Consider the following 14,893-nt stretch of genomic DNA (forward strand, 5'->3'; position numbering starts at 1 on the left):
GAATGCAGCTTTTAGTAAATGTCACAATGAAAGCAAGTGTTGTCATTTTTTTTTTTTTATTATTTGTATACATTCCACAACATTTCTGTGCTAAATATATCTTAGTCATCATCCATGTCATAGATAAGAAAACTTTCATCAACATAAAAAAGTATCATAGAATTGACAAAAAAAAAAGTCAGGCACATTGGTAAACAATCAGAATCATTTCCAGTCATTCTAGAGTAGCATATACATGAATATTGTGAGTGTTCTCCTTTAAAAGTTACTAATACTTAATAGTATAATAATACTAATAGTCCTACTGTTGATTGACATCCTCCGAGCTCTTTGTTTTATCTACTGAGTGAGTTAAGCCATTCAGAACACTTTATCATCTATTTCCAATAATCAATATCTGCTGCTATAGATCCACTAAGACTGTATGACATTCCCTTGTAAACATCCCTCATTCTTATGTTCAATATTATTGAACTTAAAGCAACATTTATATTTAGCAAAACGTTTTATTGATTTAACCTTAAAGGTGCTCCACATAAAATGTTTATGTAGAGTAATTTATTTTAAATAAAACATCCACAGAGCTTTTAGAAAGGTGCGGAATAAAAGTATTGCTTTCCCCCCAAAAAAATATATGAATGAATTTATCATTTAGAAAACGTTTGCAGGTCCAAATTAATGAATGTTGTCGTTTACATGTTGAGTGCATGTATCCCCTCCCCACTTCCCATTTCCCCAGGTGGAATGCAGCTGATTGGATAAATGGCTGATATATATAGGGTAGATGAGTCACACATCACACTCCATATATTAAACTACTGCCACAGAGACTAAAAACCTTATGTTCCTTGATTCATGCATGGCTTTCAAACCCAGCGGACGTACTTCCTAATAATACTTCCTGGTAGAAAGGAATGCATCTCTAAAGATATATATTAGAATATACAGAATCAAATATGTATTTTATATATTTTCCTGAATATATAGAATCTTCAAAGCGATTCAATTACAGCTGTTCATATTCACTGTTTCCTCAACATTGCTTCCTCAGTGGTCCGGCAACACAGCTAGAACATTGACACCACTGGTACAGAAAGTGCCATAATGAAAAGACATGCTATCATTTAGCTCCTTTTCCTTAAAAAACACAAATGTGGGCCAAGGTTAAAGGGAAGGTCCACCCAGAAAAACAGACAGTATAGTTCTAACTAGCAGTAGGTAACACCTGCCAGACTAACTAGTTGTAACTAGCAGTAGTTAACATCTGTCAGAAAGTATCTAGTTTTAACTAGAACCCGACGTACATTTGCCGCATGTCTTTCATCCCCCCACATGTTCTCCCGACCTTCCTCTCTCTGCTCTGTTGGTCATGCCTGACCAGGGGGGAAAAAGCTGTATAAAATAATCTAAAAAAAATGTTTAATAAAAAAACTCGACACAACAACTCTTCAGTGCATTGTACAATATAATATATATCATATAGTAACATTCATAATTTCCTGGCATAGTTCATTGTCTTCATAATCTTTAACTATGAAGGTACACAACTGCTATTTAATTTTACTATGAAAGTACACAGCCTCTACTATCCTTACCTATGAAAGTACACAAATTCTACCATCTTTAAATATGAAAATATGCAACATTCTACTGTCTAACTAAACGAAAGTACACAAACACTATACTGTCTTTAGCTATGAAAGTACACAGCCTCTATCTTTAACTATGACATAATACAAATTCTAATGTCTTTAACTATGAAAGTACACAAACTCTACTGTCTATGGACGTACACAAACACTATACTTCCTTTAACTATGTAAGTATTGTACACCAACTTTACTGTCTTTAACTATGGACGTATATAAATTCTACTCTCTTTAACTATGAAAGTATGCAACATTCCAACTTTAGATAATGGCATCTGAAAACGTATAATTGTTCTTCATCTTATAACTTCAAACATAAACTATATTACAATAAAACAAATTAGATAACACTGATCTGAATTCAGTCAAGGCTCTATTTAGAAGTGGTTGAATAAGTAATAGTTGGTTTTATTCAGAAAGTGCTCATTTCTAAGAGGCAATAAAGCAGCAGAGTGGAAATGTCTTTGACATCATCTCTATAGCATTTAAGATTTGTAATCACAAACATTTGAAGGCACTATACAAGGTGATGGTCTGGCATAGCCTTAGTGTTAGAATGGTCTGTGGTGTTTATATATTGTATGTAGGGATGCTCGATATTGGCTTTTTTACCGATACCGATATTCCGATATTGTCCAACTCTTAATTGCCGATACCGATATCAACCGATATCAACCGATACCGATATATGCAGGGTTTCCCCGTCCAAAAAACGTTATAATTTCAGGTAACTAATAATTTCACTGGATATATATATAACAAATATTGTTATTGTTTTTTTTGTTTTTTTTAACCGATACCGATATTTTCCGATATCACATTTTACTGCCGATATCGGCCGATAATATTGGTCGGCCGATAATATCGGACATCCCTAATTGTATGTATGGTAAGGGTTAGGTTTATAATTAACATTATGGGAAATGGGCTTACAGTCTTCTCCAGAGTCAGACAAGAAGAGATACCAGAGGAAACTGGCATCTATCTACTTGTCTGACTCTGGAGAAGACGGTAAGCGCATGTCCCATACTGTTGTTGTGTTCCTTTGACGTGGTGAAGGTTGTGTCAGCTTTACGTTTGATTAGAAGAGCCCTGGAAAGACCTAGATAGTCACAGAGAGGTTGTCAGATAGGTTTAGGAGCTTTAATCCAAGCCAGACAATGACCTCACAGTCTGTGTGATGTAATCAGACTTTACGCCTGTGACAAAAAAAACATTACTCATAGTAAGAAATAATAACATAGAAGCCGTGGTGGACGAAGTACACAATTCCTTTACTTAAAAGAACATGCCAACATTTGGGGAAATTAGCTTATCGTCTTCTCCAGAGAGAGACAAGTAGATACCAGTTTCCTCTCTGCGTTCAGTAGAAACGCTGCACGTTTCTGGCTGCACATTAGCCTAGCTTAGCACAATGAATGGAAGCGGACATGACCGGTTAGCCTTCGGGAGAGGTGTTAGTTGGACAATGCCTAGGCTAACCGGTAAAAGTAGAGAAGTATTTGCTATTGAATGTACTTAAGTATCTAAAGTAAAAGTATGCATTCTACATGACGTTTGTGTATCCCAGTGCTTGTGATCATTCAACCCTCAGTCAATTGACCTCTAAAGGTTATGTTAAAGTGGTATGTGATCCCGTTACGGTGCTCTGATTAAAGGTTATATTAAAGTGGTATGGTCCAGTTATGCTGCTCTGATTAAAGGTTATGTTAAAGTGGTATGTGGTCCAGTTATGCTGCTCTGATTATGTCCTCTTGAAGTTGACAGGCTTCAGATTTGAAAGTACATAATCTTCATATATTTTTGCCATGTTTTCTATGCAAAATCCTTTTCTTCAACGTAACTAGTAACTGATGGGTTCAGATAGATGTAGTGGAGTAAAAAGTACAATATCTCCTTTGAAATGTAGTGAAGTAAAAGTATAAAGTTCCCTAAAATGTAAATACTCAAGTAAAGTACAAGTAGCTCATAATTGTAGTACAGTACTTGAGTAAAAATACTTTCCACCACTGCATAGAAGAGTAAAGTATTGCTTGTTCTTCTCCCCCTGCAGCTTAGTGATAGGGGACATAATTCAGAGTTGTATAAACACACTCCACTGGCTGAAAGCCATACTTTAACACTTTCAGTGCCAGATCCGAGGATAGTCAGGTTAACTCGCCAGCGGTTGAGCACCATACCCGAGTATAGTCGGGTTTTCATCGTTATTTCTTTTATTTGATTTTTTTTTATTAATTTCAGGTTCACAGACCTCTGTGTTACCATAGGAAATCATTCTGAGATCGCTAGAGTGCAATACCGGCCGCATCCTGCTAGGTGGCAGTATCACCCACCCTTTGAAACCTTATTGCACACCGTGTGTTACATCTAAACCCCTCCGGGTGCAGCATTTTGGTTGAGGCAAGTCTAGCGGTTCACCCGATCACATTGAAACGCGTCCAATGCCCCTCGATGCACGTGTTGTGCCGGATTATGTCGGGGACCCAATGGACACCAATACTGGAAATCGCAATCAGACAATTGGAATATTCTTTTTGGGATACCTCCTAGTAAAGGTAAGGACTATATGACATCAATCCTACTTTGATCCAACCATGATTTCACATCGATCGCAACGATCATATGTAACATACTCCAAAACGTATGCCGTTGCTGACGAGAAAAGCATCAAAAAACGACCCCCCCCCCCCTTTCATGCATTCATGATGAAACATAATACTTATTATATACCTTTGAATTGGAAATAATAGCGTGTCCAGGCGAGCAACGCCAACGCTTTTAGCTAAATTCACGTATTGCTCAATAGCGCCGTTTTCAGGAATTAGCCAGGATCACTCTGAAACTATACAATATTCACCACGGTATAGCACGCAAACGTATACATGAAAGAAAATTCACATGTTGAACGATGGATAGTTGATGTCAAATGAGCAATAGTATTGTCTCCATAGCTATAATATAGAATATAGATATAGCCCTGCAAACACCGCCACGCATCCCTATCTCTTAAAGCGGTGGCCCAAGTGTTAAGGTGCTATAGATCAAAGGTTTATGTAGACTAATGATTACAAAAATAATAATAATAATAATAATAATAATAATAATAATAATAATAATAATAATAATAATAATAATAATAATAATAATAATAATAATAATAATAATAATAATACATCCACAGAGATTTTAGAAAGGTGCAGAATAAAAGTATTGTCTTTTCCCTAGTCTCACATAGCCAGGCCTCTCTCCACACTACATTAGAGAGCTCTGGCGGAACAGATTATCATTCTGCTGTAAGGGAAAAAACACTCTGGCTTGTTTGTATTTCTTTAAAGTAATCACAATCATCCTGGGCGGTGTTAAGCCCGGTGCCACGGTGTCCTTGCCAAATAATGTTACAGATAGCAGAAGGGGAAGAGAATCGCAACTCAAACAGTTGAACAATGGCAGCTTATATACCCACAGTCTACATCCTGTGATTCAGAGACAACTTTTACCCCAAATAAATTCTTAATTTATGAATTTCTCATTATACATTATACAAATTCATGTGGTTTGAGAGTTACGAGTTAAAGAATTAAGATGTATGATGTCATTATGATGTAAATTATTCCAGCAGGTAATAAATACATCTCAGTGAGATAATGAAAATGATAAACATCAAAGCCTTAGTGAGTGATCGAAACTGTAAGGCATAATGCAAAGACCTTGATATATATTTTCATAATTTCACTGTGACATATTCATTACTTCCTGGAATAATATACATTTAATGACATCACACATCTTAACCCTTTAACTCAATAACTCAAATTAATTTGTACAGGACGGTTTTTAGTTTTGGGTGATACCTGTATGCCGTGACAATTAAAACTCTTGACTTGACTTGACTTGACTTGACAATTTTTGGGTGGAGTGTTCCTTTAACATTACGTGTCTTCATCATTGTTTATGATCTGAGCCACGCTACCAGTTGATTAAAGAATGCAAATGAGCAGTAAACCAACTCCAGCGGCTGACCTGGCAAGTTTTTTTCTCATGCTTCTCTCCTGTGCTGCGCAGCTGGTGACCAATCAGAACTCTGTGTAGGCGTTTCATTGACATGAATATGAGGTACAGTATAGTAGGAAGGTGGTTCTTTTGACGGTTGATTGCGGTCTTGTGTTTCAAACTGTGAGAGCTCATGTATGGATGCTCAAGGCCTGGCACTCAGGTTGATTAAAACATACCATTATTCGTGCTTTCACAGTCAATCAGAAAGACCCATGTGACGTCTAACCACTTAGGACGGAGGGTAGGGCAGGGGGAAGGCATGTGGCTGTGGGGGGTAGTCCAGCCCATCAGGAGCATACCCAGGCTGGCTGTAGGGCACCGTGCCTGGGGGAGGGTACACTAGAAACACAAAGAGGGAACGAGAAGACTGGTTTGAGCATATTGTTTTATATATTTTCTTCCTGTTTTAAGCTATTGTCACTGACGCCTGCAAAGACATTGAGCAAATGAGGAAGGGATTGGGCATAATTTAATATGGCATCAGCATGAAGTGATATGAAGTGAGAGGTGTTACATATTAAAATGTAACACAGATTGCCTGATAACTTCAGCTACTTCGGGACTGGAAGAGGAGGAGATAGCTCACCTGGCTGAGACTGTCCTGGGGGTCCGTATGGTGCAGAGGCAGGGGGGGCAGAAGGGGGCAGGGCTGGGTTGTAGTCTATGCTGGGAGGGTAGCCGGGACCCATGGGCTGGGGTCCAGGATAGGAAGGGGCTAGGAGCAGGAAACAAAGGTGGAAGTTAATTATATAGTTTAAATAGCTGAAAGAAGATGAATGGCATACTGATGTAGATAGTAAATGTATTGAGAGTGATACATATAGTCTGTCTATAGACCTGGGGAGTGAGGTTCCACTGCGATTTAAATAGCTGGGGAGTGAGGTTCCACTGTAATCTATAGACCTGGTGAGTGAGGTTCCACTGTGGTTTAAATAGCTGGGGAGTGAGGTTCCACTGTAATCTATAGACCTGGTGAGTGAGGTTCCACTGTGGTTTAAATAGCTGGGGAGTGAGGTTCCACTGTAATCTATAGACCTGGGGAGTGAGGTTCCACTGTATAGACCTAATTGTGTGTATTGAGCCGTACTGGATTGTACCCATTCTGCAATCTGTTAATAAAATTTTCATTCAATCAATCAGACCAGAGAAAGACTTTCGTCTTGTTTACATCAGGGTCCCCCATTTTCAATTCATAATGAATTATAAGTAAGGGTGCAACTTGCTCCGTGCAATCCATTCTTTGTGGATGGTCTTTTGAGGACATGAGTTGAAGAGGTCTTTTCAGGACAGGAAGGAGGTGATGGGGAGAATGGGAGGAGATGTGTCTATTTGGTTGTCCATCCTCTTTATGACTAACTTTATGAGTTTGTTTTGGTTGTACTATAAATAACAATGACCACATCTATTGTGCAAATCTTTCCTTCCTGCAGATGGGAATCTATCGCCATAACTCTTTTTGTTAGTTCAAAAGTGTTCAAATAAGATTCCGTCTCAGCTGACTCCGGTTGATGAGAAACATTGACCCCCTCCCACAACATTTTTCGAAATAAAGATTTAATTAAATTCAAACGTCATGTTTTTAACTATAGAGCTATTTTGTTTGTGTTTCAGCTAGGGCTGACCTTCAAAGCTTTTTTTGGCCGTCAAAGCTTCGGGGCCGAGATTCGATTTTAATTCGAAGCTTCAAGATAAAAAAAATGAAATATATATATATAATTGAAATTTAAAAGAAAATGTATCTTATGTTGTGGGACTTGTACAGCACTTTGGTTAACTTTGTTGTTTTTAAATGTGCTCTATAAATAAAGTGGATTGGATTGGATTAATTAATTAAATTAATAATGAGTCGGGAGCTGCGCTGCCTGGGCGCAGCCAACACATTACATTACATAATTATGTTGCAACCTTCGTATAATAAAGCAAACAATTATATACATATTTATATGTAGTTAATAGAGACAAAGGCAGAATTCGACTGAATCTTTTATTAAGACATGTTTTTATTTGGGTCGGGACACTATAAAAAATACTATAAAGAATTGTCAGTGCTGTAAAGTTTAAACCTTTTTAAATCTTAGACAAACGAAACACTTTGCTTTTATGAAATATTGTAAGCCGTCATTTGAGGCTTTATAAAAGCAGCACAATGAACACAAGTCTGTCAGTGCCGAGCCTGACCTTATCTTAAATAACAAACGGCATTGCTTTTTGTAGTTAACAAAGAGAGGCAGAGTTGATGAGGCGTATGACGTTCGTTGCATTGGAGGCGCACGATTTTTCAGGTGGGAGGGGGGATAAAAAAATAAAAATAAAATAAAGAATCTGAATCTTTTTTTTTTTTTTTTTTTTTTTATATTCAAATTTTATTTTCCCGTTCGAATCCCATGCCCATCGAACAAAGCTTTGAAGCTTCAAAGTATTTAAGACAGCCCTAGTTTCAGCACATGCTTGCATCTTGTTTTCTCAGTGGATTTTCAGAGTATGACTCGTTGCTCTCCGTCTCCATTGGTTGATATACTGCAGGTAGTACTACATGTTTAGAGTGACACATTACTGTAGTCACTGTGCTTTTGTTGTACTGAAGAATTTCCTAAATGAGACTGTCAGGATCTAGCAGGGTTTTTGCTAATATAAAATAGCTGTGTTCTAAAATTATTGTAATCCAATCCTACCTAGCTGACCAATACCTGTTCTCTATTTGGTCTTGTGTCCAAGAGACCAAGTCCTGCACATTCATAGTATCTGGTGAGTAAAGTATGAGGCAATAGCTGCAGTCAGCCTCGTTCTACCCTACATGGCGTTACTTCAGGTCCTTCCCTCTTGAGTTACCTTGGGCAGGGGGGCCCCCAGGGTAGGGAGCTCCAGACTGGGGACCAAGATAAGGAGCCGGCTGGTTCCCTGGATACGTGTGGATCACAGCGCCAGCGTTGTGGCGGGTTTTCGCCTCTGCAGAGAGAGGAGTCAGGTTTGTTTAAGTTTAACAATGAATTGATACATGTGGTGTAATTTTCAGATCACTGTTTAATGTGTTTATACAAGCTAACTAGCTACTAGCTGCTATATGTCTTGCCTGCCCATCTGCGTTCAAACCGTTTATTAATAATACAATACAAAATAGTTGTGACCCAAGTTATACTATGGAACTACAAACTAAGACTGTAGAACATGGTTTATAAACAGTTATACTATGAAACTACAAACTAAGACTGTAGAACATGGTATATACATAGTTATACTATGAAACTACAAACTAAGACTGTAGAACATGGTATATACATAGTTATGAAACTACAAACTAAGACTGTAGAACATGGTATATACATAGTTATACTATGTAACTATAAACTAAGACTAAGACAAATCTAAATTATTTGTTTTTTACTACTATGTCCATCCTGTCCCCGCTCCTCTTGTTCATCCACATCCTCCATTCACTCATGGACAGTTCCCTCTTCACCCACCTGCTGGACAATTCCCATCATTACCTCTTGGACTCATTGTACATTTATGTCTTGTTAAATTATCCATGTTCCTGAGTGTTCTCCCCATCTTGTTGTCTCTCCCAGTTTCCTTGTTGCTTTTTGTATTCCCTTGTCTTGTTTAGTGTTTGTCTCCAGTGTGTTAGTGTATTTGTTATCAGTCTTGTCTTGTATTAGTGTCTCTTTAGGCCTTGTCCAGACTAAAACGATTTTGATCTGTTTAGTTTTCGTTTCGTTTTAAGGTTTCCGTATAAACAAAAACGTCTCAAGATAATAAGTGCATGCCACACATTTACAAAATAAATGTCTTTCCTGTTTTTTTATTTTGAAAACCCCCGACTGGAAGTGTTATAGTGTCTGTTGCTAGCAGCTTAACTTGTGTCGGCCGGTTCTGTGCTTTTCGAGCTAACGTAACGTCATTAGTTTCCAAAGGAGAGGAGAGTTTGATTGATTGAAAGACCGCGGCTCACATGCAGCTCAAACTACCTGTTGGAATTAATTAATTAATTGATGTTTAACTTGTCCCTGTGTGTGTCCAGTCATTTCGACTAGCAAACGTTGTATTTAACGCTACCTCAGGATACCACTGACTATTGTATTTAGTTGGTTAGCTATTTAGCTAATGTGGATAGCATTTTGAATAGCATCAATGCTAGCTGGCTGGCTACAGTTTTTATTTACTAAATTATGGAGGCTTTTAATCGTCAAGGTAAGAGAGGATTTGTCATGATCAACTGAAGGTGTATGCTATGGAACAATATGTGCTTGGGTTTTCAGAAAAAGGCCAGCTATGTGACGCTAATTATTTAGCTAATATTGATAGCATAGCTTGCTGGCTACAGCTCAACACCATGCCATGGGGATACTATTTACAAAATTATGGAGGCTTTTTAATCGTCAAGGTAAGAGAGGATTTGTCATGATCAACTGAAGGGGTATACTATGGAACAGTATGCTTGGCTACTACTTGGGTTTTCAGAAAAAGTACATTTAGCTGTAAAAGCCCGATCAAGCTCTGTAACACTGTTAACACTTTCAGTGCCAGCAGGGGGCGCACGATTTAGTGCTTGAATGCCCACCATCCACTTCAATGATAGCGTTAATAACGCCTAATCTATGTTTTAAATTATGGCTATGTGTCTAATCTGCCCGTCGCTTATCAATGATTCGTTTTCCAGTCAACATTGTCGAAGCGGATTGTTTTTTTATCGGTTCATTTTCGTTTGATAGCATTTTGAAAAGCCCTCGTTTTCAAGGAAAATAAAAAGATTCCATGATAAAAGACGTTTACTGGAATATTCTAATCTAGAATACACAAAAACGTTGTCATTTTTCGGCCTATTTATTAATCGTTTTCAAATAAACGCTAGATTATCGATAGTATATGTGTACGTATGCACGCTGGGGCCGCAAGCTGAAAATCGATTCTCCGATTTCCTCAAAGCAATCGCGCACACACACACACACACATAGGGGACACGTTGATATCTCAGCGAATACAACTCTGATTATCCCAAGACTGGTCAAATAGATTCCTTACCTCAGATCAGATGTTCTCCAAAAAGATCATTCCAATTCCTGATCGCCATTCCAAAAATCTATCACTACTGTCTACTATCGATTGGCTACTGTGAATATATATTCCAGGCTGATTCCCGTCCCGCGATCACTTCCATGTTCATCAGGCGGCTTGCCAGCTCAGGGAGCCAGTTGGCCCCGCCTCTACATATCACTGATCCCAGGTCAGTCTAAGCGACTGACGTGCAGTTTTCAGGGATAGACGATAGGGGGCGCTTTTTTCCATTCTGAGCTGCTGATGGGGCTGGTGTACCAACGGGAGACTCGGTTGATGAAATATGAATTCAGATCGCTAATAAAAAAATAAAACGATAATTGTCGTCGTGGGCATTCAGACATTGGGCTGATAAAACGTCATATGACGTGATGGGCACTGAAAGTGTTAAGGGAGATGTCAATCTGTTGTCGACGGTGGTTGGTGATGTTTGGCTGAATTTGCACATGCGGGTAAGGGAGAGGTGGGCTATGCGTCAGCGGTTCAGGAGAAGACGCGTATCGCTTGTAAAGATGGTGACACAGTGGGGGGGCGTCTTCAGAATTGCGCACTCTGGGAACTGGTATCAGAGAGTACCGTCTTCAGGCTGCCAGAACGCAGTTCCGTGTGGCAGAATGATCAAATACACAATCAAATACTTTGCCTCAAACAACCAAAATCGTTTGTCTGGACATGGCCTTAGTCTGTCCCCTCCCAGGTGTGTCTCATTGTTAATCAGTCCTCATGTGTCAATTACCTGGTGAAGTTCTGTTTCCTTGTCTCCTTGTGCGTTTATTGTTTCCTGTCGTGGTCGTTGTTCATGTTACTGTCATATGCTATCGTTCCTGGTCTCCTGTTCCTCGTGTTAGTAAGTGTTTCCCCGTGGTAGTTTTGTGCCTTGTGTTACGTTTTCCCCTCTTCCTGTTTTTACTGAGAGGTTTTTGTTTTCGTGTTTGAAGTTTGTTTGTTTATAGTGGTTTTGTTTGTGGTGCTTTAGTTCTCATGTTTTAAGTAAAACTCTTTACTTAGTCTCTACCCGCCGTGTCCTGCCTGCTTCCCCACTGTTTTGTCTGCTACTGGGTCCTATCACCATCTCCACACCCCAAACCTAACATTAGTAGTATTATAATATACAGTGTGACTTACTGCGCATCTTATACATCGGGCAGCCTGGACGGAAAGCGCAGACGATCATGGTGATGACAATCGAGACAACTACAATCGCAAAGATTATGAGAAAGACTTGTCCTCCGCTCCTGTAACACACACACATACATACATGTAAACTGACTGTCATTCACACCATCAGCAGACAGTGTTGGGATTTGGCTGATGCTCACAGTGTGGGCTGCAACACGTACATACTGCCCTTCTTGCAGTTATCCTGTTTGATGCCACCTAAGGCTTTGGAGAGTTCACCACAGCAGTATCTATTGGTGCAGGTGCCACAGCAGTATTGGTCACACTCCTGGGATACATGATGGTCACCTTTATCATCTGTATAGTCTGAACAGGTACTGAATAAGCCTGCTGGAGGGAAGGGAGGGAGAAAGGAAGAAAGAAAAAAAGAATGCATTTCCAATCAATTGTTTCAAGTTTGTTTATTATTTGTCACAACAAAATACTTTTTGATGAAATGCTTGTTTCTGTATGAGCCCCTGAGAGTATGCTACATACAGTAAAAAAAAAGTAATTAAGAATTAAAAAGTAAGTAAAGTCAATATACATATATACAATACAGAGTAAAATTAGTAACAGTGAGGTACAATGCAGAAATTAGATGAGGTAGAAAACTTAGGGTAGGGTGCAAATGAGGTATGAATGTAGTGCAAATCTCTTTAATAATAGATAAATATAAAGTGTGTTAAAGTGTCTAAAGTGAGTGGTAATGTGAGTGTTTGTTTAAAGTGAGTGTGGATGTGTGTGCAGTGAGTGTAGATGATGGGTTGTTACAGTGTCATTGTCAAGTTGCTTACCCGTGGTATAGTACATTCATTGATAAAGAAAAATAATGTCCACAGCCGCTCCGGTGTAAAACAAAGATATCCAAATGGTTTATTTCTCTTCGACAGCAAAGTCTTTCTTTACAGAAGTGATCCTAAAGCTATTTTCCTAAACTAAAACTTGTTTGGCTGTTTACTGCCACGAAATATTCACGTCACTATACTACAAGGTGCTGTATACACTATTATGTACTATATACTATTATATATACTATTATATACTGCAGGTATACTAAAAAAAAAGAAATAATAATAATAATAATAATTATAGCTGTAATGAGTCAGTTAGTAATGATTTAAGACTAGTCAGAAAAGGCACTCTGGTGGTGAGATTAAGAACACAAACGTCTTTAAATACTATTTTAAATAACGCTAATCATGATTGTAGACAATGATGATATGACACTGTCAATTCTGTACATTAAATGGCAAAGTAATCATAAAGTAATCTGTTTACATTACTGTGTTTGAGTAATCCAATTGATTATGTTACTAATTACTGGTAGCCTAGGTAATCGGTAACCTATAACCTTTCCTTCCCAACCCTGCCTATCAGTTAGGCTAAATCATAATTGTTCCTATGTGTTGTTAACATACATTTACATTCAGTCATTAGTTCCCACTCTATCATTATCTGTGCATCCTAAAGTAAATTGTAACTAAACATAGACCTATTCAACTAAGTTAACCCAAACTAAGTTAACCCAAACAATTTCAATGACCCAAAGACGCTGACAAAACAAGGCAAAACAAAGAACAAAGAACAGAGAAACATAGAACCACAGGGAAAAAAGCAACAGTATGAAATATGAATACACAAGAACATAAAACCACAAGTAACAAACAACAACGACAGAAGCCAGTAGGGGAGACAATCAGGGAAGTATGTAAGGGAAACCGAGGGGAGGGAGGGAGGGGGGGAGGGGGGGTGTGTGGGAGGGGCAGGAGATGGAGAGAAATGAAATGTTAAATGATGGTTTGAATAATACAGGAAAATAACATACATACATACTATCATACAGCTGGTAACAGTTAAACTTACCAGAAACACATGAGAGGAGTGGCCCTACCAACAGAAGACCGAAGACTGCAGTCTGACCCACCGCCATGGCTGCTGGTGGACAGACAGACGATCCTTCCTCCACCACCTCCCACAGTACATTCCATCCTCCCTCTCCACATTGGTTTCCTGTCTCCTCCCGCCCTCTTCCTCCGTTTTCTACTGGCTCTCTTGAGTAGGGTATATCTGCAGAGCCACAGAGCCCAACGTCTGGGCGGGGCTTCGTGGCTTGGACTAGGTTTGAGGCGGGGCTTCGTGGCGTGGACTAGGTTTGACTGTGCGGGGGGCGGGGCTTCGTGGCGTGGACCTTGTTTTGCACTACTGCGCATGCGGATGAGGGGGAGGGGGGGGGCTCTCTCGCTCGCTCTCTCTCTCTCTCCTTGTTTACGACATACACAACTTTCGTCTTGTTTACATCAGGGTCCCCCATTTTCAATTCATCATAACATTTATGACATACCAGATCTACAAATATACTAGACATTTATGACATACCAGATCTACATATATACTAGACATTTATGACATACCAGATCTACAAATATACTAGACATTTATGACATACCAGATCTACATATATACTAGACATTTATGACATACCAGATCTACATATATACAGCACTGTTTGTGATACAAAAATAGTCTAAAAGATTTGAGGGGGAAGAAACTGTACATTGGAAGAGGTTGGGTAGGTGGGGAAAACTGTACATTGGAGGGGGTTGGGAGGGGGGGATTGTGCATTGGAGGGATACAAGATATGCAAATATGGTTAGAGTTACATTGATGGAGAGACTGTTAATTAACTGGTTAGAGTTACATCAGAATCAGTAAATAAGAGGTTGAATAAAATTATATGGGATATAAACTAAATTAAATATAGCACACATACAGTAGACCCCCCCAGTACTTTGGGAGGCCCGTCTGTGGACCTGATGATGAGTACAGTACCGGTCTTCTCCTCAGACATATAAAATCAGTTTTTCACATTAGGATCTAACATCCCAACAGGCCACCTTGTTTATGGTTTGATTCAGTTTTAGTAGAATGTGAAAGACAAGAATGACATTGATGTGACATACTATAAAATCAGTTTCTTT

The 14,893-nt window shown here is 38.9% G+C and overlaps 1 protein-coding gene across 2 annotated transcripts; it reads right to left on the bottom strand.

Moving 5' to 3' along the window:
• Positions 1–45: 45 nt before the first annotated feature.
• On the bottom strand, positions 46–13,887 carry LOC311230671 (protein shisa-4-like). 2 transcript variants are annotated; one of them, XM_084317034.1, is made up of 7 exons: positions 13,779–13,887; positions 12,074–12,263; positions 11,880–11,989; positions 8,532–8,648; positions 6,289–6,417; positions 5,879–6,041; positions 46–1,392 (listed from the first exon to the last, which is right to left on the bottom strand). In XM_084317034.1, the coding sequence occupies exons 1-6, from the start codon at positions 13,843–13,845 to the stop codon at positions 5,932–5,934; spliced, it is 723 nt and encodes a 240-aa protein (XP_084173160.1). In that variant the 5' UTR covers positions 13,846–13,887; the 3' UTR covers positions 46–1,392; positions 5,879–5,931. The 2 variants fall into 2 exon arrangements, with proteins under 2 accessions (XP_084173160.1, XP_084173161.1); XM_084317035.1 differs by having other exon boundaries at positions 49–1,392; positions 12,095–12,263.
• Positions 13,888–14,893: the final 1,006 nt, after the last annotated feature.

Source organism: Notolepis coatsorum (genome assembly GCF_963971535.1).
Source record: "Notolepis coatsorum genome assembly, chromosome: 6".
NCBI lineage: Eukaryota > Metazoa > Chordata > Actinopteri > Aulopiformes > Paralepididae > Notolepis > Notolepis coatsorum.